At 38.6% G+C, this 21,785-nt stretch overlaps 1 protein-coding gene across 1 annotated transcript in view; it reads right to left on the minus strand.

Annotated features, from left to right (window-relative positions):
- The window catches only part of LOC124781976 (serine/threonine-protein phosphatase 6 regulatory ankyrin repeat subunit C-like), a 383,424-nt gene that overhangs the window by 196,545 nt on the left and 165,094 nt on the right, over positions 1-21,785 (minus strand). The window contains exon 10 of the mRNA XM_047253904.1: positions 11,947-12,045. Within this exon, the coding sequence (XP_047109860.1) occupies positions 11,947-12,045 (99 nt within the window). The remainder of the gene's footprint in view (positions 1-11,946; positions 12,046-21,785) is intronic.

Raw genomic sequence — 21,785 nt, forward strand, 5'->3', positions numbered from 1 at the left:
ATCATGCCACTTAGTTTGTTCCAATACAACTTCATGTCATTTGGCCTGAAAAACACGGCGCAAATGTGGCAGCGATTCATTGACTCCATCTTACGACAGTTCGAGTCTTGTTTTGCATATCTGGATGACATACTCATTTTCAGCAAGTCGGCTGAGGAACATATAAATCATTGATCCATGGTCCTCCAGACCTTGAACTCCAATGGTGTTGAGGTCAACAAAGACAAATTCCTATTGTGCCACCCTTCCGTCACTTTCTTAGGTTACACTGTCTCCACCCACGAAATACAGCCTCCCAAATCTCGCGTGCAGGCCATCACGTCAATGCTGCGCCCTGCTACTTACAAAGAACTCCAATGTTTCCTGGGCACAATAAATTACTACTGCCGTCACCTGCCCTCTTCCGCCGTCGTGCAGGCCCCCACTGTCAGACTCACTGTCGGGTAAACAGACTTCAGCACTCAAACCCGTTCGCTGGACTGCACATATGCTGGAGGCCTTCAATGCACTAAATATTTCTTTAGCTCACACTGTGACGCTCACCCACCCCAGCCCCTCGGCTGAGTTGTTCATCACTGTGGATGCCAGTGACATCGGTGGGAGTAGTACTACAGCAATGCAAGGCAGACATGGTTTCCCCTCTTTCTTCTCTAAAAAACTATCAACAGCTCTGAAGAAATACTCTGCTTTCAATAGAGAACTCCTTTCAGTCTACGAGGGCGTCAAACACTTCTGCCCCGACGTGGAGGGTCACTCGTTCTTCATCCTCATGGATCACAAACCACTCGCAGATGCTTTCTGCAACCCCCTCGAGGACCCACCCCCTTGGCGTTTCTGCCACTTTGATCTAGGCTCACAATTCACAACCGACGTTCGCTACATCAAAGGCACAGACAACATTGCTGCAGATTTTTTCTCACGGATCAATACTATTTTGCACATCATAGAGTTATCCAACCCGGCCGCCCTACAAGCCTCTGACGAGGAATCTCAAGCTCTCCTTGCAGACCCTCAAACATCCCTTGTGTTTACCAAAGCTAAATTCCCTGGCATTGTGGACAAGGTGTGGTGCAACACTTTTGTTGGTATCTTACGCCCATTTCTCCCCCTCCCCCCCCCCTTACCCCTCAGCACCAGCAGGCCTTTGAACTACTGCATAACCTCGCTCACCCTGGCATCTTTGCCACTACATGGATCTTCTCTGAGTGTTTCATTTGGAAAAATATAAAAGTGACTGTCAGACCTGGGCACACAGCTGCATCCTCTGTCAATGACACACCACCCCACCACTGGGCAGGTTTGACATTACCCCAGGACGATTTCACCATGTACATATCAAACTTATCGGTCCTCTTCCACTGTTGGAGGGCCACAGATACATTCTATCCGCAACTGACCACATGTCCCCCTGGGTAGAGGCAGTTCCTTTACCTAACATCATGGCTTAGACCACGGCCAAGGCTTTCACCTACTCATGGATTGCTAGGTTTGGTTGTCTGGCCTACATCACCACCAACCAGGGTCAGCAGTTTGAGTCTTCCCTGTTCACCATTTTATGTAACATCTGCGGCATAAAGAAAATTCGTACCACAGCCTACCAACCACAAAGCAATGGGCTGGTAGAAAGGTGGCACCGCTTTCTGAAAACGGCCCTCAGGTGCCACAACTGCCTCTGGTCTGAAGCCCTTCCATGGGTGCTCCTCAGCCTCTGCTCAGCTTTCAAGCCCAACTTACAGAGAACTATCTCAGAATTTGCTTTCGAGGAGAAACCCATCCTACCAGGGGAACTCATTCAGTCTCAAGTACCTGAAGATCCCCCCCCCCCCCCTCCCCCCGCCCCACCTACCAAGATTTTATAAGTCGCATGCGCACTCACTTCAAACATGTGTGCCTGCACCCACCTATGGGCCACTTCCCAGCGGACACTTAGGTGCCAACCGCTCTCAACACTTGTTCCCATGTGATACTGAGAGACGATTTGGTCCAACAACCTCTGCAACCACCTTACCTTGGCCCCTTTAAAGTCCTCCGGCACGGCAATACAACTTTCGACATCAGTGTCAAAGACTCTCCCCAAAACTGTTTCATTACACCGACTCTAACCAGCATTCATGGACCCTGACACCCCCTGATGGCTCAGTCAGATTCTTCCACCAATTCTCCCGCCAGTCTCTCTGCCACCGTGGAGCCCAACAACATTTCTCTTCAGCCCACCACGCCAATTTTTTCACCCAACGCCTCCCCGTTGCCATTCGCGGGTATCTCGGACATGTCAACCTCCGCCCCATGTGCGGGTTTTGCTGCTACCTCACCGACTATGGAGACACCCTCTCCCACAGTCACCGTGCTCTGCAAAGTACCCCCACACCACATGGACGACATTTCAATCGTAACTCTCGATGACCGAGTTCTCATTCTACTCACAGACACCGCAACTACGCCACCCAATGACCAGCTAAATTTCAGTGTTGCACACAGCATCACCCTAGCTCGTGAGTGTGAGCCGACAATACATGCCTTCATCTCGCTGGACTGCTCGGTTAGCATCCGGGCTTGCCACACCTATCCCGCCTTCCGCCATTCTGCCCACCTGCTCATGGGCCAACCGCTGCATCGTCCACCCTTGCTGGCTCAATGACTTCGAGGTGGCACTGCCTCCTGTCACTCTGCCTCTGCACCCCACCCTGGTCGTGGTGGAGGTCCCGGTCATGCGTCTACCACCTCGTACAACCACCAACATAGTCAATGCCCACACTGTCTCCAGCAAAGACTCACCTGTGGTACTCTGTACAGTGGGGGGGGAGAGGGGGGGGGGGTGGCTGTGTGGTGTCAATAGGTCTTATCAACCATGAACAACATGATCTTTGACTGAGATCAGACATTCGAGCCACCATGTAATTCTAAAAGTCTGTTTTTAAGTCTCTTGCTGTGTACACGTGTACGACTATTGTGAAAATATATATTTATGTGCAGATATTTGTGGAACAGTTTGTTCAGTATACCTCTACAAGCATCACGTTCCCATAATGTAATTATACAGGGTGTTACAAAAAGGTACAGCCAAACTTTCAGGAAACATTCCTCATACACAAAGAAAGAAAATATGTTATGTGGACATGTGTCCGGAAACGCTTACTTTCCATGTTAGAGCTCATTTTATTACTTGTCTTCAAATCACATTAATCATGGAATGGAAACACACAGCAACAAAATGTACCAGCGTGACTTCAAACACTTTGTTACAGGAAATGTTCAAAATGTCCTCCGTTAGTGAGGATACATGCATCCACCTTCTGTTGCACTGATGCAGCCCTGGAGAATGGCATATTGCATCACAGCTGTCCAAAATACAAGCACGAAGAGTCTCTACATTTGGTACTGGGTTGTGTAGACAATAGCTTTCAAATGCCCCCATTAATGAAAGTCAAGAGGGTTGAGGTCAGGAGAGCGTGGAGGCCATGGAATTGGTCCGCCTCTACCAATCCATCGGTCACCAAATCTGTTGTTGAGAAGTCTATGAACACTTCGACTGAAATGTGCAGGAGCTCCATCGTGCATGAACCACATGTTGTGTTGTATTTGTAAAGGCACATGTTCTAGCAGCACAGGTAGAGTGTCCCGTATGAAATCATGATAACGTGCTCCATTGAGCGTAGGTGGAAGAACATGGGGCCCAATCAAGACATCACCAACAATGCCTGCCCAAACGTTAACAGAAAATCTGTGTTGATGACATGATTGCACAATTGCGTGCGGATTCTCGTCAGCCCACACATGTTGATTGTGAAAATTTACTATTTGATTACGTTTAAATGAAGCCTCATCCGTAAAGAGAACATTTGCACTGAAATGAGGATTGACACATTGTTGGATGAACCATTCACATAAGTGTACCCGTGGAGGCCAATCAGCTGCTGATAGTGCCTGCACAGACTGTACATGGTACGGAAACAACTGGTTCTTCCGTAGCACTCTCCATACAGTGACATGGTCTATGTTACCTTGTACAGCAGCAACTTCTCTGACGCTGATATTAGGGTTATCGTCAACTGCACGAAGAATTGCCTTGTCCATTGCAGGTGTCATCGTCGTTCTAGGTCTTCCCCAGTTGCGAGTCATAGGTTGGAATGTTCCATGCTCCCTAAGACGCCGATCAATTGCTTCGAACATCTTCCTGTCGGGACACCTTCGTTCTGGAAATCTGTCTCAATACAAACATACCGCACCACGGCTATTGCCCCGTCCTAATCCATACATCAAATGGGCATCTGCCAACTCCGCATTTGTAAACATTGCACTGACTGCAAAACCACGTTCGGGATGAATACTAACCTGTTGACACTATGTACTGATGTGCCTGATGCTAGTACTGTAGAGCAATGAGTTGCATGTCAACACAAGCACCGAAGTCAACATTACCTTCCTCCAATTGGGTCAACTGGTGGTGAATCGAGGAAGTACAGTACATACTGACGAAACTAAAATGAGCTCTAACATGGAAATTAAGCGTTTCCCATCTTTTCTTTATTTGTGTGTGAGGAATGTTTCCTGAAAGTTTGGCTGTACCTTTTTGTAACACCCTGTATAAACAAGTTTCAGTGTATGAAATTTCACGCACCATCCTGTACTAGATTGTCTGTAATTCGTGATCACCATTATTGCTTTCCTGTTGTCATTCTGCCGGGAGGATTTCAGTTCAACTGATCACTAAACGCAACTGTTCCATATTCAACTGCAGTCTGAGTTCCAACTTTTCATGTACCAAGAGTGATAACTTTTGTATTAGAATTAACTTTAACTGTTTCTTTTTAACTAGATCATTAAAGGGGGGGGGGGGGGGCATTGTAATTCTAATATTCCTGCATAATCTCTTGCAAAAAAATATAAGATCTTGTGTAGTTCAATCATGGAAGAATTTTTTATTTTATATCTGATTGTTTTTCTTGGGTCCAAAATTTATTCAATAATGATGCTTTATATTCTTTGTTGTAGTTGATCCCACTCCAGCTACTGCTGGGTCTGGGTGCTCATGAGTCCTCTCCATTTGGCTCAGTCCTCCCACCACTTTTCTTCCTCCACTTGCTGCCAGATCACACCTCTCCCTTCCATAGATATTCTCACTCCCTTTTTCCACCATGTTCTTGGGCACCCTCTAGGTCTATTTCCATCCACCTTTAATTCTTCCATAATTTTGGGAAGTCTCTACCCACACATCCTCTTAACATGCCCTTACCATCTTAATCTCTTTTTTTCTATTTCTTCTCTCATACTTTCTTGTTTAATGTCCTTTCTAATATCTACATTCCTTACTCCGTCAATTATTGTTTTTCCCTTTAACTGCACTCAGAAATTTCATTTCCCCCGGCTTGTAGTCTGCTGCAGTCCCTTTCTGTCATTGCCCATGTTTTTCCTCCATAAGTGACAAATAGGGAAGTAATAACCCTTATACATAAGGAGTTTTGCTTTTTCTGAAACTTCCTTATTCCAAATCAGGTATTTTATTGTTTGGTAGAAATTGCCTCCTTCTGTAATAATTAATTTCACTGGTTATTCTTCTGTCACTAGATATTTCACTCCCTAAATAAGTGAAACTGTCTACCACTTTGAGGGGTTCTCCATTCATAGTAGTATTCCTGTTGATCCCTTTGTCTCTTCCAAAGACCATTACTTCACTCTTATCTTTATTTATTTTTAATCCATACCTTTCCATTATTTCCTTCCACACATCAAGTTGTAAATGCACATCTACATCTTTATTGCCCCATATTACCATAGCAATTCTTTGTATTGTGGAATAATTTTTTGTATAGAGTGACACCTCGGATATGTGTTTCACCTTTCATGTGACTGATGTATATATCTATTTTGTCTGTTTTGTATAAGGGTTTCAAAATGCCTGTATGAACTGTTTGATAAAAGCTGCTGCTTGGACATCATTTCTGGCTTCATAGCCACAGGATTTTTGTTCACTCATCCCACTGCTCACAACTGCTTGAGGCAATTTAGCAATGTTACAATCTATTAAACATAGTGCTGCATGAATCTCTACCTGTATCAACTACTTATTTACCTTGTTCTATCCCTTTTCACATTCTGAAACTTTCCAGTGAATTTTTTCTACTTCACTCATTGGACTGTGTCTCACTCCTGCCAGTTGACTTGCTAACCACCTATTTGTTCTCCCCCCTCCTCCCTCTCCCCTCATCGAAGTACTCTCTGTCTTAACATCTTGAAATTCAGTTCTGAGTCCATTAGTTTGGCCTGACATTCATTGCAGAGATCATCTTTTGATTAAATGTATTAGTGAGCTCTGTTCACTGACTGCCAATTGCATTCCTTAATTTATTATAACAGTCCTGCATATCCCTTTTAATTTCTTGGCGAAAGTTTTTAATTTCTTGCAATATCAAAAACATGAAGTTGTTACCAATAGTGATCATTACCATTTTTTAACTAATCACCAGTGCACAACTCCACATCCCTAGTTTAACTTGCAAATGCCACTATCTTCTATTTCACAGTTCACAGAATTAGCAAAATTTAACATCTGTTCTTTGTTAACTTAAACATTCAATTGTCCTTCTTGATTAACAATATTGCTACTGTTTTGTTCCTTAACAGCCATTGTAATAATGTTGACTATAGTACCCATTTGTTACAAGTCAGTTGAACCATCAATGACAACAGTGAATTTTCTGATTTCTTGGTCTGTAAGCTCCACACATTCCAAAACTTATATTTCAGGCTGCTGTGGATAAGATTTCTTCCACTATTAAATTATGCAAAACACAATTGAATTCAATTTGAACACTTTATTAGTATAAAACATCTCTCTACCAAACAAGCACTTCAAATATGCATTTTTTTCTAATACTGTGAGAAATAAATTAAGTCTGTAAATCCAAAATGCTCTTTGCTTCGTAACTGGTCTGTAATTCATAATCTCACTTAAGTGGCATGTATGGCCTGTTTTTTTTCTATAGACCACAAATTCTGAACACTGTATAGAGGAAAATTCTATAAAGAGGAAGACTTCCAATTCATAATTATGAAACTCAAGTCAAATTTTACTGAGGATGTATTACAGAAAAAACAGTAAGTGTACAAATTAAAAAAGAATTAGCTGCAAAAAATTACTTTAATAACTGAATTGTAAAACAGAACTTTAGTTAAATTTTCACAAAAATAAATAAATGTATAATATTTGAACATCACTTACTGATACCTAGGATTTTTTGAAGTAGTCAAGCAAGCATATTTGCTCCCTATTTCTTCTGAACTGTACCAGAAACATTTCTTGCTCCAAATGAGAAAGTTATGCTACTCTTGTGCCCTCAGGTTTATGGGCCATCATGAACCTTCTTAATGTTTTAAATCCTTCAGCCACCTTAGTATATGAGGGTACACTATCACTTTTATTTTCACTTCCATTTCCCATGCTTCTCTCAGCAGTCAACTCCTCAACACTCAGCACTCCTGTGGTAACCACATTATCATCTAGAGTCACAATGTCCTCGAAAGTTTCCCTGTTAATTCATGGAACTCCTACAATTCTTCCACTGGAGCAACCACCTCAATCATATGAAATCCCGCTTTCATTAAATAGTTTTTGATTGTTTGAGCACTCACTTGCACCTCCATGAATACATAATCAAATTTGTACCTTAAATTGTATGTTACACTGGCTTCCTGGCTTTCTTTGGTCTATGGCATTCAAAATCTTTCTTACCAGAGCTGTCCAGTATTTAAGCTTAAGGACATATATTATGCCCAAGTCTAGAGGCTGCAGACAGCAGGTACAATTGGGCGTCAGGTAAAACACTTTTAGATTTCTCAGAAATGAAACATCTGGAGGACGTGCTACATATCTATTTACAAATAACAGCAGAGTGCACCCCCTATCAAATTTCCTATGCTTTAGTATCGTTTGTGTATTTGCATCAAAAGGTAGAAGTATGTTTGAAGCACCTTGGATTTTTAGGCTTCCCAATAACCAAAGATTTTAGTTTCTCACTGCCATCAGTGTTTTTGTGCAACAAAATGGTAAGCCCTCCTTGCTTTTCATACCACATGACAATTTCATCATGAAAAGTGAATGTCTTATCCAGTATTAAATGAAAGAATATGCCAGTTCTGTCAGAGTTAAAAAATGTTACATAGCCCATGGCCAGTTGTGAGTCTAGTGAAAGTCTGCATCCGTTGAACGACAGTTTGCTAGTCCACACTTTCACTCTCCCCACATTCTGTTTTATATACAACAATATGCCACTGTCAAAATTTATCAGTTCAACTATTTGTGGCATGTGCTTTTGAAACTAAGTTGTTAAAACAAGTTCCATTTCATTGTAGGTCTAAGATTCTAAAATTTCATATGCTTCATATTTGCATATGCATATGCTTCAAATTTCCACACTTCTCAACAGCTTCCATTATGGATGATTGGTTTTTCAGTAAGGTGGTGAGAGCTGAGGGGACCAGTTTTAATTTCTTCACTGGCTCCACCCAACTCATATGAGGATAGGTCCCTACCTGTTTAATAATCAAAAATTTCTGGTACGGAAATCTTCTTCTGCTTCTCAGCCATCTCCATTGTTCAATGAAAAATCTTCCAGAAACATTATATTGGTAATTTATACTTTTTTACATTTCATTGCACTGCGCTATATCCAATGTTGTAATCCATCACTGTTTACACTACCAATGTTCACTGTTTGCTCATATGCTTTGTCTTACTGTTAGCTCTCCAACACATGTAACTAAAACTAGTGTCACTCTCCTTGATCAGGTATGTGTAAACATGGACAAGTGTACATCAGAAAACTTTGATACTGGCTATAGTGACCACCTTTCACAATTACTGACCATACCTGTAAATCACATTTCGACCAGTATAGAAAATGTTATCCATAAAAGGATTTATAGTGGGAAAAATATTGAATACTTCCAGTATCTAATCAGTGAACAATCTTGGAGAGAAGTATATGATACCTCTAATACTAACAAAAAGATGGAACATTTTTTGAACATTTTCAAGCATAATTTTGACATAGCTTTTCCACAAAGGAAGTCCATGTGGAAAGCTGTGCAGGATCTTACGGGGAAGAAGACAACTCACAAAAATATTGTGATATCACATGATGGCAAGAATGTCACTGACCCTAAGGAAGTTGCAAACAGTTTCAATTCTTACTATGCAACTGTTGCTGGGAAATCAGTGAAGGAAAAATTTGGAAATCCACCTAATACAACATGGAAAGAACTTTCATCTATTGAAATAAATAATATATTTATGTTCCTCAGTCCAGTAAGCCCAACAGAGCTCCTAAATACCATTAATTCACTGAAGAGTAAGTATTCAACTGGTATTGATGATATTCCAGATTATATTATAAAAATAACAGCAAGACAAATACTTTCATCTTTATTGGACATATGCAATTCATCCTTATCATGTGGTGTCTTTCCTCAGCAACTGAAAATGGCAAAAGTAATACCCCTATATAAAAAAGATATAAAAAAGGTGATCACCAATGTATGGGTAACTATAGGCTTGTGTCTCTATTGTCAGGGTTTTCGAAAATTATTGAAAAGTGTTCCTTTCAAAATGAATTACATTCTTCGAAAAGAATAACATTATTTCTGGATGTCAACATGGCTTCAGACCACAGAGATCAATTGAAACTGCCACTTTCAGTCTGATAAACCATGTCTTAAATGCAGTGGACAAACACAGAAATATATCAGGTTTATTCTTGGACCTAACAAAAGCTTTTGATGTGATTGATCATTCTATAGTCCTGAGGAAGCTCGAATGGTATGGTGTAAGAGGTGTGCCAAATCAGTGGATCAAATCATATTTGGAATATCACTCTCAGGTACCTGAAATTAAGTACACGGAAGGAAATGAACTTCAGGTACACCTTTCAGAACCATGTGGACTAACTCATGGTGTTCCACAGGGCTCCATTTTAGGTCCCTTTCTTTTTTTGGTCTACATTAATGATTTCCCATCACATGTTAGGGATTCTGAACCAGTACTGTTTGCAGATGACACCAGTCTATTGATTGAAGGAAATAATGAAGAAAATCTTACTGCATGTGCAAAAGATATTACAAAAGGAGTGTCTGAATGGTTTACAAGAAACAGGCTAATAATTAATCCCCAAAAAACGGTACTCATGAATTTCCAAACTGATCAAAATAAAAATCCAGCACAACCTGTAATACTTATAGATAACCAAAACATTAGTTCTGTCAATGAAACTAAATTTCTTGGGATTCATATCCAAGAAAATCTTAAATGGAACACTCATATCACAACCCTAGATTCAAAACTAGCAAAAATGAGCTATGTGGTAAGAATTCTCTGCAACAGTACTAGTGCAGAAACAGTTAGGGCTGTAGACTTTGCTTGTGTACATTCAATACTGAAGTACGATATCATTTTCTGGGGAAATGTACATCAGGCCATAACAGTTTTCAGGAAACAAAAGGCAATTATAAGAATAATGAAACAAGTGAGCAGCAGAAAATCATGCAAACCTTTCTTTAAAGATCTAAAGATCCTACGCCTTCCCTGCATTTATATACTGGAAGTAGTCACGCATGTCAAAAAAAGCATACTGAGAAAAGAAAACCTTTTTCCTCAAAACAAAACAGTCCATGATTACAGTACCAGGTCATACAGTGACATACATGTCAATCATTGTAACACCACATTACGCCAGAAAGGTGTATGTCATGCAGGAACAAACTTTACAGCATACTGAGAAAAGAAAACCTTTTTCCTCAAAACAAAAGAGTCCATGATTACAGTACCAGGTCAGACAGTGACGTACATGTCAATCATTGTAACACCACATTATGCCAGAAAGGTGTATGTCATGCAGGAACAAAACTTTACAACAGATTACCAAGACATATAAAATCTCTTACTGAACTACAAAGCTTTAAAACGTCTGTGACAGCCTACCTTCTGAAAAACTGCTACTATTCAATCTCACAGTATCTTATGCAAGAAAAAATGTAATTTGTATCTTTATTTGTAGAAATACGTTAGAAATATACAATATTTCAAAAATTTGTAATTATTAACTGTATGGATCCAATTTGTCATAAAAATTTATAAAATTTATGTTTGACATTTGAAAATCCAATAGCTAAAAAGGTTTTCTGTCCAATATCCTGTGTACAACATATGTACTTAAAAAGAGATTTGTATGGACAAATAAATAAATAAATAAATAAATGCTAAAAACAATGAAATGGTGTCCATAAGACAGATGGCAAGCCTGATGTCCATCACATCTCATGTGACTTGCGTACTGACACTGACACATGACTCACATGGATCATGGCCTTTCATAGCCAGTGCAAATTCATAGAATGGAAACTGAACCATTACATGTAAGAGCACTGTACACTTATGCTACCTTATCTACAGCACCCACAATCTTTCCATTTCATATCCCTACAAAATTTTAACACAGGTAGTGTTAAGATCTGCTGATTTCAACTGTGATGTATTGGGGTTGTACTAATAGCATATCTCTTCATTTTGTGACATGCACAATTTTAAATTTTTGAACATTTAAACTAGTTGCCTGTTTTTACATCATTCTGAAAAGTTATCAAGACCTGGATATTTGTGCAGCTTTTTTCAGATAGATTTTCATTATAGATAACCATATTGTCTGCAGAAAGTCACTAATATACAATATGAAGAACAAGGGTCCTAATGTTTTCCTTGGGCAGGACTAAAGTACTTCCACTTCTCTTGAGGACTCTCTATCCATGTACACTTATTTCAAAATCATACACCTAATTTTATAACTTTTTTTCAGAGCTTGGCTCATGCAAAGTATTAGTAGGGAAGAAATACTACTACACAATTTAATATGGTGTACAACATATTTTTCTTGTTAGCATAGTGTGTGAGTACCATACCTCATAATGTCCACTTTCAAGGGCTCTGTGAAATGGAGTGCAACCATAGTCATCTTTGAAATTCACATCTGCTCCAGCATCAATCAGCAATTTGACCATCTAGAAATGGGAAACACAAATTGTAAAGGATAAATATCAATGTTATCAAGAAGATAAAAAAGAAAATGTTAAGCTAGCAATAAGAGATAAACAGCAACTATTAAAAATTACTGAGAAAGCAACAGCTTCTCTCTAGGTAATTATTTCCTGAATCAGTTCCACAATGTACAGTCATGAAGTGCCTCACCGATATAGAAATAATATTAACTATGATGGAAATGTCAGGTGCAATCGGTACTTACTACACCAACTTTAGCTGTCCATAGTGGTAATTATACATGTTCCTGAGCCTTATAGATAGTGGCATAATAATGATTAGGACAGGAAACACAGTTAAAACATAATGGTTATTGTTATTTATTTATTACATTTAGCTGTAAGTATCTATCATTAATCATGTCTGTGGATACCAGTGTAGAAATCTGTTAAACACAAATGTAAATGACATGTGCAAATTGGATAAATGATGCAGTTGTGCAATTGGGTACAAGCAACCTGAAATTTCCATTCAACTGGAAATGTAACTTTCTCCCAGGCGTTCTTGATCTTGTTGAAGAGTATGGGGGCACTGAACTGATTATGGATAAGTGCATGGAGGCTGAAGATAGCATTATGACTGTGGAGTTGTGGAGTTCAATATCAATGTTTCTGAGTAAAACTCACTTATAAAAATGTTCATGAACTTTTCCATTGGTGAAAAGAGTATACATCCACAAGCTGCACAAGAGACACTGCAACAGATGGAATGGTTGTTACCTGTGTGTTTATTGATGAACAGGTCCTGTTGATTGAGTGAAAATGACTCCAGAACCAGACAACTGCTTTTTCCAACATTGAGAAATAGATAGTTATCCTGCCATTGTTCAAGAATATGCTTGTCAGCTTTGCTTGATTTTGAAGCTGTTATGTATATTTTCAGAGGATTCATTTTCTTTTGCTCAAGGGGACCAAGTGTGCCTCTTGGTTCATGAAAGACAATGAGTGGTGGAGATAGAAACCTACTTTCCATGGAAATAAATGGCTTAATTGTCTATGAATGAAATATTCCAGATTATGGTTGCACCCCAAAAATTGTGTCTTGTTCATCCATCCCAGATAGTGCGCACTCTCTGTGAATGTCATAGTTAAATCAAGATTGGTCAGTATTTAAAATTTCAACTGCTGAATAATAAGAATGATAGTGCCCATGAATTCATGAGCAAATGCAATTGCAGAATTCTCTGTCTCTTCTTGCAGTTGAACCTTTTTTTCATGTTACAAACTGTGTAACCTCGTGACTCATAATCTTGGGAACTAGCTTAAAATTCCACATCCAGGTAGCTCCAGCTTTGAAATCCATTAGTCCAAGCACTCTAGCTTTTGTGCATGCCCACCACCTTATGTCAACATCATGCACTTCCATGAAATTAACCCTTACCTCTTGAAAAGTAGAATAAACGTACTCCAATATGATCTTGAGTTTCTCACATTTTGTTCCTTGTTGTTCACAATATCTCTGATAACTTGATACATAGTTCCTGTACCTGACCCTTCTGAAGTGATACACAATTGTTTTTGATGACCAGCCTTTATTTTTGCTTCAGTTACCTTCTTGGCATAACCAAAAGGAACATAGTCATTAGCTACATCAACAGTCAAAAGCTCACAAATTGGTTCAACACCAGTAATGTCCTCAGAAGACATTTGCACCAGTTCTTCATTCTTCAGGATTTCAGTGATAGTGACATCTTCAAGTTTCTTGGTCAAGCCAAGGATAGTGTTGGCAATGTCTCTTTCCTCTTCATTTACTTCACATAATGAAGATGGTAATTAAGTCTAGTGTAAAACCTCTAACATCTGGTTTGCATCAATTTCCACTGTGTGCAATACAAACTCAAAAACAAAATGTTCACTGTATCACTCACACGCTGATGCTAGAGTCAGAATATGCTTCTGTTGCAATGCCAAGGCATAATGCTGCTATGCACAGGGATTACCAGTAAATGGTGTTCTGTTACAAACCAGTTAGAATGGACAGCTAAAATATGTGTTACTGACACCTAGTGGATCACTAATGCCTACATTCAGACTTCGGAAATGTACCTGGTCAGTATGTCAGATTTAGTTTGAATGAGCTAGTGGTATAATTTCAGTTAATTATTAATGTGGTTCCTAACAGATCCTTCTTTTTCAATATTCCACAGTCGACACTGACTGCAAAAATTATTTATTTACACTATTGCAGTTTCAGTCTTATTGCCATTATCAAGTGTGACATTGCAAAAGACTGTATTCTAGCATGTCAAATCTAAAAAGCATCTGATAAGTACACAACATCATATTTGTATGTTGAACCATTTAACTGAAGCACTTTGTGTGTTTTCTCTGTTTTGAGTCATAGGTCACGTTACATGTATTCTTACTGGCACAACTTCCATGTAAGCTTCTTCTGAAGCCAACAGCAATCCCCTTAGTTCCACGCATTCTTAAGTGAAAGTTGACCATTTAAACTGCAGAACCTTGACAAGACAATTTTTAGCACAGATGCTGCTCCTAGCCAGATCACTCATGAACCTATATCTTACTTTCTTGACCTGGTTCCCCAAATATCTGTACTTGACCATCTTCACTCAAAAGCCAGAATAAATACCTTAATGTGTTCTCTGACCTGGTCAAGGTTGGATTTGAGGGATGTATATATTTACTAAGAGAGTGCTTATGGTACAGCTATGCTAACTAACTGCATTTACAATGACATACTTATATCTTAGTGTGAGTTAATTCTTACTTCTGGGAGAGCTGCTCTCCAAAATAGTAACCTGTCTGCTCCAACATGCTGGACAGACATGGTTGGTTGAAATAATTTCACTAATTCTTTTTTATGCTCTAAAAAGACCTGTTCTTTGAGAGAGCTGCTTTCCCAAACAGTAGTGCCTCCATTCCAAAGCAGAGCAGCAGCATTATGAAGGTGTGATAGTATTACCAACCTAGCATGTTGGTGTAGCTGTTGCCATGCAATCATGATCTTTGCAGTATCCAATGGATAGCAGCAGCCATCGGCATACAGACTGTACATTCTAATGTCACTGTTGAGCATGCCAAGTTTTTGACACCACAGCATACAAAAAGCACATTGAGGAGCCTTTCCTAGTGTGCAGAGCTGTATCTATACTTGAGTTGACATACGTTGGCCCTGACAGTTGCAGTGGGTTGGGTGCAGCAGCTTCACAAGCCTACCTCAACCAATAGCAGAATGTGATTTTGTAAACGTCTCTGTGGCAATACCTCAGTGTTATGCACAACACTGTAGACTGCTACTGTTTACACCTGCAGCCATTAGAAGTATGCATCTGAAAGCAGGCATCAGCACTACAAGCTGTTGGAGATGAACTTATTCCATCTCGACTACAGCATGTCAGATATTCCAAATATGCATTTGAGTGCAGACCAATTAGATGGAAGGACCATCAACAACAAATGGTGCCATGTCTCTTCAGTTATACTGGATTTCAATTGAAGCCTATATGTATACTGTTTCTAAGCATCAAGAAATTGAGGATCTCTCAACAAAAAAAAATTGTTGTGGTAAAATGATTGGAGATGACATATTCATGGTTAAAGATTAATTGTAACTGCATACTGTGAAAGCACGCCATTTCATGGAAACAGCACATTGAGAATATACCAAAACGCACTATTCTTGGTACAGTTTGTTATAATTAAATATCAATTAATAACATATTTACAATTTAATCTTTTGGAAAATGGTAAGACACGAAGTATGGTAGCATATCATTCATCATTGGTGTAGCATAATGAGTACAGATCTAATGTTATAAGGTAACAGGTTAGATTAGAGATTAGATTAGATTAGTTTTTCGTTCCATAGATCCGTGCTGAGGAGATCCTCATGGATGTGAAACATGTCAATTTTTTTTTTTTATGCTGAAATAACAATACTGATAGTATGAGTATATACATCATTTGTTTCTATTAAAAAATTCGTCAATGGAGTAGAAGGAATTGGCCACTAGTAAGTCTTTCAGGCTCCTTTTAAACTGATCTTTATGTGTAACTAAATTTTTTATGTTTGCTGGCAAATTATTGAAGATGAGTGTTCCTGAGTAGTGGACCACTTTTTGAACTAAAGTAAGTGCTTTTAAGTCCTTGTGCAGATCATTTTTGTTCCTGGTATTGTATGTATGAACTGAGCTGTTTGTTGGAAAAAAGAGATATATTATTTAGAACAAATTTCATTATGGATTAAATATACTGAGAGGCAGTAGTTATTCACTGTATATAAGTGGACAAGGAAAAAAAATTCCCCGATTTCTCCCGGATTTCCCAGTCAAAAGTACATTTTGTCCCGAGTGAAAGCATACTTTTTCCCTATTAACTGACAGTATACTTTCTCTCGGAACTGTATAACTTATCAATCCTTTGAATGATTATGGTTTTATACACGGGCGTAGAATTTCCTGGCGCTTTAGAAAACAAAACACAGGGGAAAAAACACGTTTTTGAAAAATCTTTGATGTGCCCCATATTTTCGTATTATGAAAGTATAAATTTGAATTCCACCAAACACCACATGTTACTTTCTGAAGCATTGAAATCATGATTGCCATATGCTTTTGTAAGCCAGTGATAGCTCATGTCACGTGATCTCGCCAGCCGATGACAGCAGGTATTCAGAGCTTAGGACATGTGATGTAGTTAGCCAATAGCAACATCACTGTTAAGTAATGCGAGGACACAAACAGGAAAAGTTAATGGTTTAAATTAACATACATAGTGCCGCGACACGAAATGCAAAGCTTTCACATATAATATTGGTCTATAAGATTAATACGCTGCAAGAAAAGCTAAGCTTTCACATATGATGTTGGTCTTTTATGTGCCTATTACAATATAAGATATATCACACAAACGTGCCAGTAAAATTTTTAATAACGACATAAATGTCTGACCTTCTGGGCTCGAAATTCATCTAAATGGCTCGTCATCAACGAGCTGATTTTTAAATGACAGTCAAATGCTCTGTGATTTAAGAAATTCATCTTACATTCTCGCACATAGTTCGACTTGCGTAAAAGAAAATTTACTTTGATGGTAACGCTTTTCAAACCACCATTCGGAATATTTTCCCGCGACCTGGTAGAAACAGGTTTGTTTCTGCAATTGCTAGAGAGTGCCAGATGACAGGCATCACTGTACTTGCGCAGCTACCATGTCGTAGGGAGACCGTAAGTTCGTATATGTAAAACATTAGAAGATCTTACATTATGTCATAAAAGAAACAAGACATCAGAGGATACTCCAAGAGCATCGGAATTTCTGATCCATACTAAAAAGTGCACATTTAAAGTGCACATTCGTATGTCCAGATTTCCAGTGAAGTAGGCCTTCTCCTTCCTCGTTCTAACAAACAGTCTTGTTATCACTAATTCTATAACTATTCCTGCCAATGTCAAAGCTTATTCACAGGTTAACTTCACTAACTCTGCCAGAATCACCGGTTTAGTTCCCTGTGGTTATTCTCTGGGTAGGCATTGTTACACGTTCTTACAACGCGATTTCCGTGCTTCTTACAGAATATAACTTAAAGCGGCTGCTAGCCGGGAACTGTACAACTGGCCCTGACTAGTATAGCGATCTGGCCAAAAATTTTCTGTCAAAATTTCATTTTCTTGGATACACCAAGAAGGTAATACGTAATCTTTCTTACCTGTTATTCGTTTATTTCGACTCCTGTAGTCTGAATCTATTGATTTCGCTAGTAATTATAACAACTCTCATCATTCGCAAACCCAATCAACCACACAATCAGACAGTGGTTGGCATTCATCTGTTCAGCATTAACTCTGCTCAGCTCGTATCACCCCTTTTGTCTGTAAAAAAGTTTGTTTCTACATGCGATGAGGATTCCCCTGACAGAGACAGCAGGTAAACTATGCACGCATTCACAGATCAACTTACGATTCATTTAGAACTCAACTTAGAATGTGTTCAATAATGTTCAAAAACCGACAGGGATGTATTTCAAAGTCATATGAATAATTATATTTAAAAACAAAGATGATGTGACTTACCATACGAAAGCCCTCTAATATGTCTGCTTGTGTCTGTATATGTGTGGATGGATGTGTGTGTGTGTGCGAGTGTATACCCGTCCTTTTTTCCCCCTAAGGTAAGTCTTTCCGCTCCCGGAATTGGAATGACTCCTTACCCTCTCCTTTAAAACCCACATCCTTTCGTCTTTCCCTCTCCTTCCCTCTTTCCTGACGAAGCAACCATTGGTTGCGAAAGCTAGAATTTTGTGTGTATGTATGTGTCTGTTTGTGTTTCTATCGACCTGCCAGCGCTTTCGTATGGTAAGTCACATCATCTTTGTTTTTAAATATATTTTTCCCGTGTTGAATGTTTCCCTATTATATTCATATGAGTAACTGATAGACTAACGTGCACTGGATGCTAGTCGCTTTGTGAAACAAGGTTTTTCCCCCTCAAGAATATGAATTTGCCCCTCCCCCTCCTAGATCTGGGGCTGCTGCGCATGCAAGAATCTAGCAGCTTGGGCGCTCCAGTAAAATTTTTCCCGGTATCATCTAGCTGCTTGCCGCAACTGCTTACACAGCCAACAGCCACATTTCTGTAGCCAGAAGCGGGAGAAGGTATTACTCAAATGTGCATGCACATGATCCCGCTCGTAACTGCTAAACTGAACCTAATGTAAACAGTTGTGACATCACGCTCATCAGAGGCAATTTATTGTTACAAAGCATTGCATAGTCTTCCTAAAGCCTTTAACACATTTTGCTGTTGGCAGACGCTTGTACGAGCACTGTGTTTTGTTGCTGTATATTGCACATTTCCTCTGCAATTTAAGTTTTATTTTCATTTTTTCTCTCTTTCGTGTTTTATTGCTGCAGTAGCAGGATACAGTAATATCTTTTGTTAGAGTATTGGTCTTACCAGTCAAAATTGCAAAAATTTAACTGAAAACAAAAACAATGAAAAATTCCCGGAATTCTAAAAAATTCCCGGGTTTATCCTGGTTTTCTCCCGGATGATAAAATTCCGGGGTTTATCCCGGATCTCCCGGGTCGTATGCACCCTGTTAGTACACCCAGTTCTTTGAAGAGGTTTCTACAGGACGTCCATGAATTTACTGCACAAATAATACGTATTACACATTTTTGGACTCTGAAAACTTTTGTTTTACTTTAAGAGTTACCCCAAAATATTATACCACATGACATTATGGAATGAAAGTAGGCAAAGTATGCAAGCTTTTTCATTTTTATGTCACCTATGTCTGCTAACACTTGAGTTGCAAATACAGATTTGTTAAGGCGTATCTGCAGTTCTGTGGTGTGCACCTCCCAACTGAATTTATTATCAAGTTGTAATCCCAGGAATTTAAGACTATCAACTTCTTCTATCTGCACTTCCTCATACTTTATGCATAAGCTGGGTGGAAACCTCTTACAGGTTCTGAATTGCATATAGTGAGTCTTTTCGAACTTTAACGTCAGTGAGTTGACTTTAAACCATATATTAATATCCATGAAAATATCATTAGCAGATCTTTCTAGAACTACACTCAACATACTATTTATTGCAATACTTGTGTCATCTGCAAACAAAACAAACTCTGTTTTCTGGCAGTGTAACTGATGAGAGATCATTAATGTACACAAGTAAAAGCAATGGCCCTAAGATGAATCCTTGTGGGACACCACATGTAATTTATTCCCATTCTGATGATGACTTAATTCTCTAGTCCCTTGCACTGACACCCTTTGTGTCCTGTTAGCAAGGTATGAGTTGAACCATTTTGCAGCACTTCCCGTGACACCATAGAATTCTGATTCATTTGAAAGGATGTTGTGGTTCACAGAATCAAATGCCTTTGACAAATCACAGAAAATACCTGCTGCTTGTAATTTGTTATTTAATGAATTAAGTACAATTTCACTGTAGGTGTAAATAGCCTTCTCGATATCAGAACCCTTCAGAAATTCAAACTGTGTTCTTGATAATATGTTATTTGCGGTCAGATGGTTGAGAAGCTGCCTGTACATTACTTTTTCTAAAATTTTTGAGAATGCTGGCAAAAGTGAAATCAGTCTGTAGTTTGATGGTATCTCTTTATCCCCTTTCTTGAATAGAGGCTTAACATCTGTATATTTTAGCCAGTCAGGAAACATCCCAGTTATAATTGACTGGTTACACAAGTAACTTAGAACTGTACTAAACTCACAAGAAAATAACTTAATTAACTTTGTTGATATTTCATCATAGCCACTAGAATGCTTTGTTTTTAAAGACTTTCTTATGGAAGTTATTTCCTTTGGTGAAGTGAGTGACATATTCGTGTACTTGAAGCTATTTGTAAAGGCTAGTTTCAGATATTCAGGGGCATTATTTACTGATACTGACAATCCCATTCTATCAGTAACGGATATAAAGTACTTATTAAATAGATTTGCCACACTATGCCCATTGGTTACTAATGTATCATCTACCCTTAATGCTATTTGCTCCTGTTCCTTTCTGGTTCTACTGATCTCCTCTTTCACTATATCCCATATTGTTTTTATTTTGTTCCCTGACATTGCTATCTTCTTCTCATAGTGCATTTGTTTAGATATCTGAATTACTTTTTTTAATATTTTACAGTATTCCTTGTATTTAGCTAAATCATCAGCATTGGAGCTATTCTTTGTCAACAGATACATTTTCCTTTTTGTCTTACAGGAAATCTTTATTCATTGTGTAATCCATGGTTTTATTATAGACTTCTGTTTAATTTGAGTAACTTTTAGAGGAAAACAGTTTTCAAACATGGTACTGACATTGTTCATGAATGTGTTATATTTTTCATTCATGTCATGATCACTATAAACATCTTTCCAGTTCATATCTTTGAGCAGTTTTCTAAAACACTCAATTTTTGGTTGATTGACTACTCTCCTGTACTCAGATTTAGCAGTCTTGATAATCTGCTTAAAATTTACATCTAAAACAAGGGGTTGCATGTCATGATCTGATAGTCCATTTATTACAGGTTTCATGATATGATTTTGTTCCTTTGATTTGCCTATAAAAATGTTATCAATGACTGTCCTTGAGGATTTAGTGGTCCTAGTTGGAAAGTTTACAGTGTGAGTTAGATTGAAAGACAACATTACTAACTGCAGTAAATGTTTACTGAAAGATTGCATTAGAAAATCTGTATTAAAGTCACCAGCAATCAAAATTTCTTTGTTTCTTCCTGTTAAATAACCCAAAAGAGCTTCTAGATGATTTATGAATAGACTATAATTTCCTGCGGGTGCTCGGTAAATAGATACTGTTATATAGGATCTGTTATGGAACTCTACTTCTGTTGCACATGCTTCTAGATGCTGCATTAAACATAATTTATTAATGTCAATGTTCTTGATTTTATGACAGTTTTTAATAAATGTGGCAACTCCTCCTTCATCCATAGCTACTCTGCATAAGTAGGAAGCTAGCTTAAGTCCTGAAATGTCTAACATATCTATACCAGTGGTCACTTGATGTTCAGAGAGAGGCAGATTATGTCAATTTGGTTAGATGAATTCATTTCATCAATACAAATGAGTAGTTCATCAACTTTATTTCCGAGTCCCAGAATGTTCTGGTGTAATAAAGATAACTGATAGTGCATACTAATGGGATTATAACTGCTTTGGCAAAGATGAAATGGCAGTTTCTGATTACTTTCTGTT

This window comes from Schistocerca piceifrons, chromosome 1 (assembly GCF_021461385.2).
Source record: "Schistocerca piceifrons isolate TAMUIC-IGC-003096 chromosome 1, iqSchPice1.1, whole genome shotgun sequence".
Lineage (NCBI taxonomy): Eukaryota > Metazoa > Arthropoda > Insecta > Orthoptera > Acrididae > Schistocerca > Schistocerca piceifrons.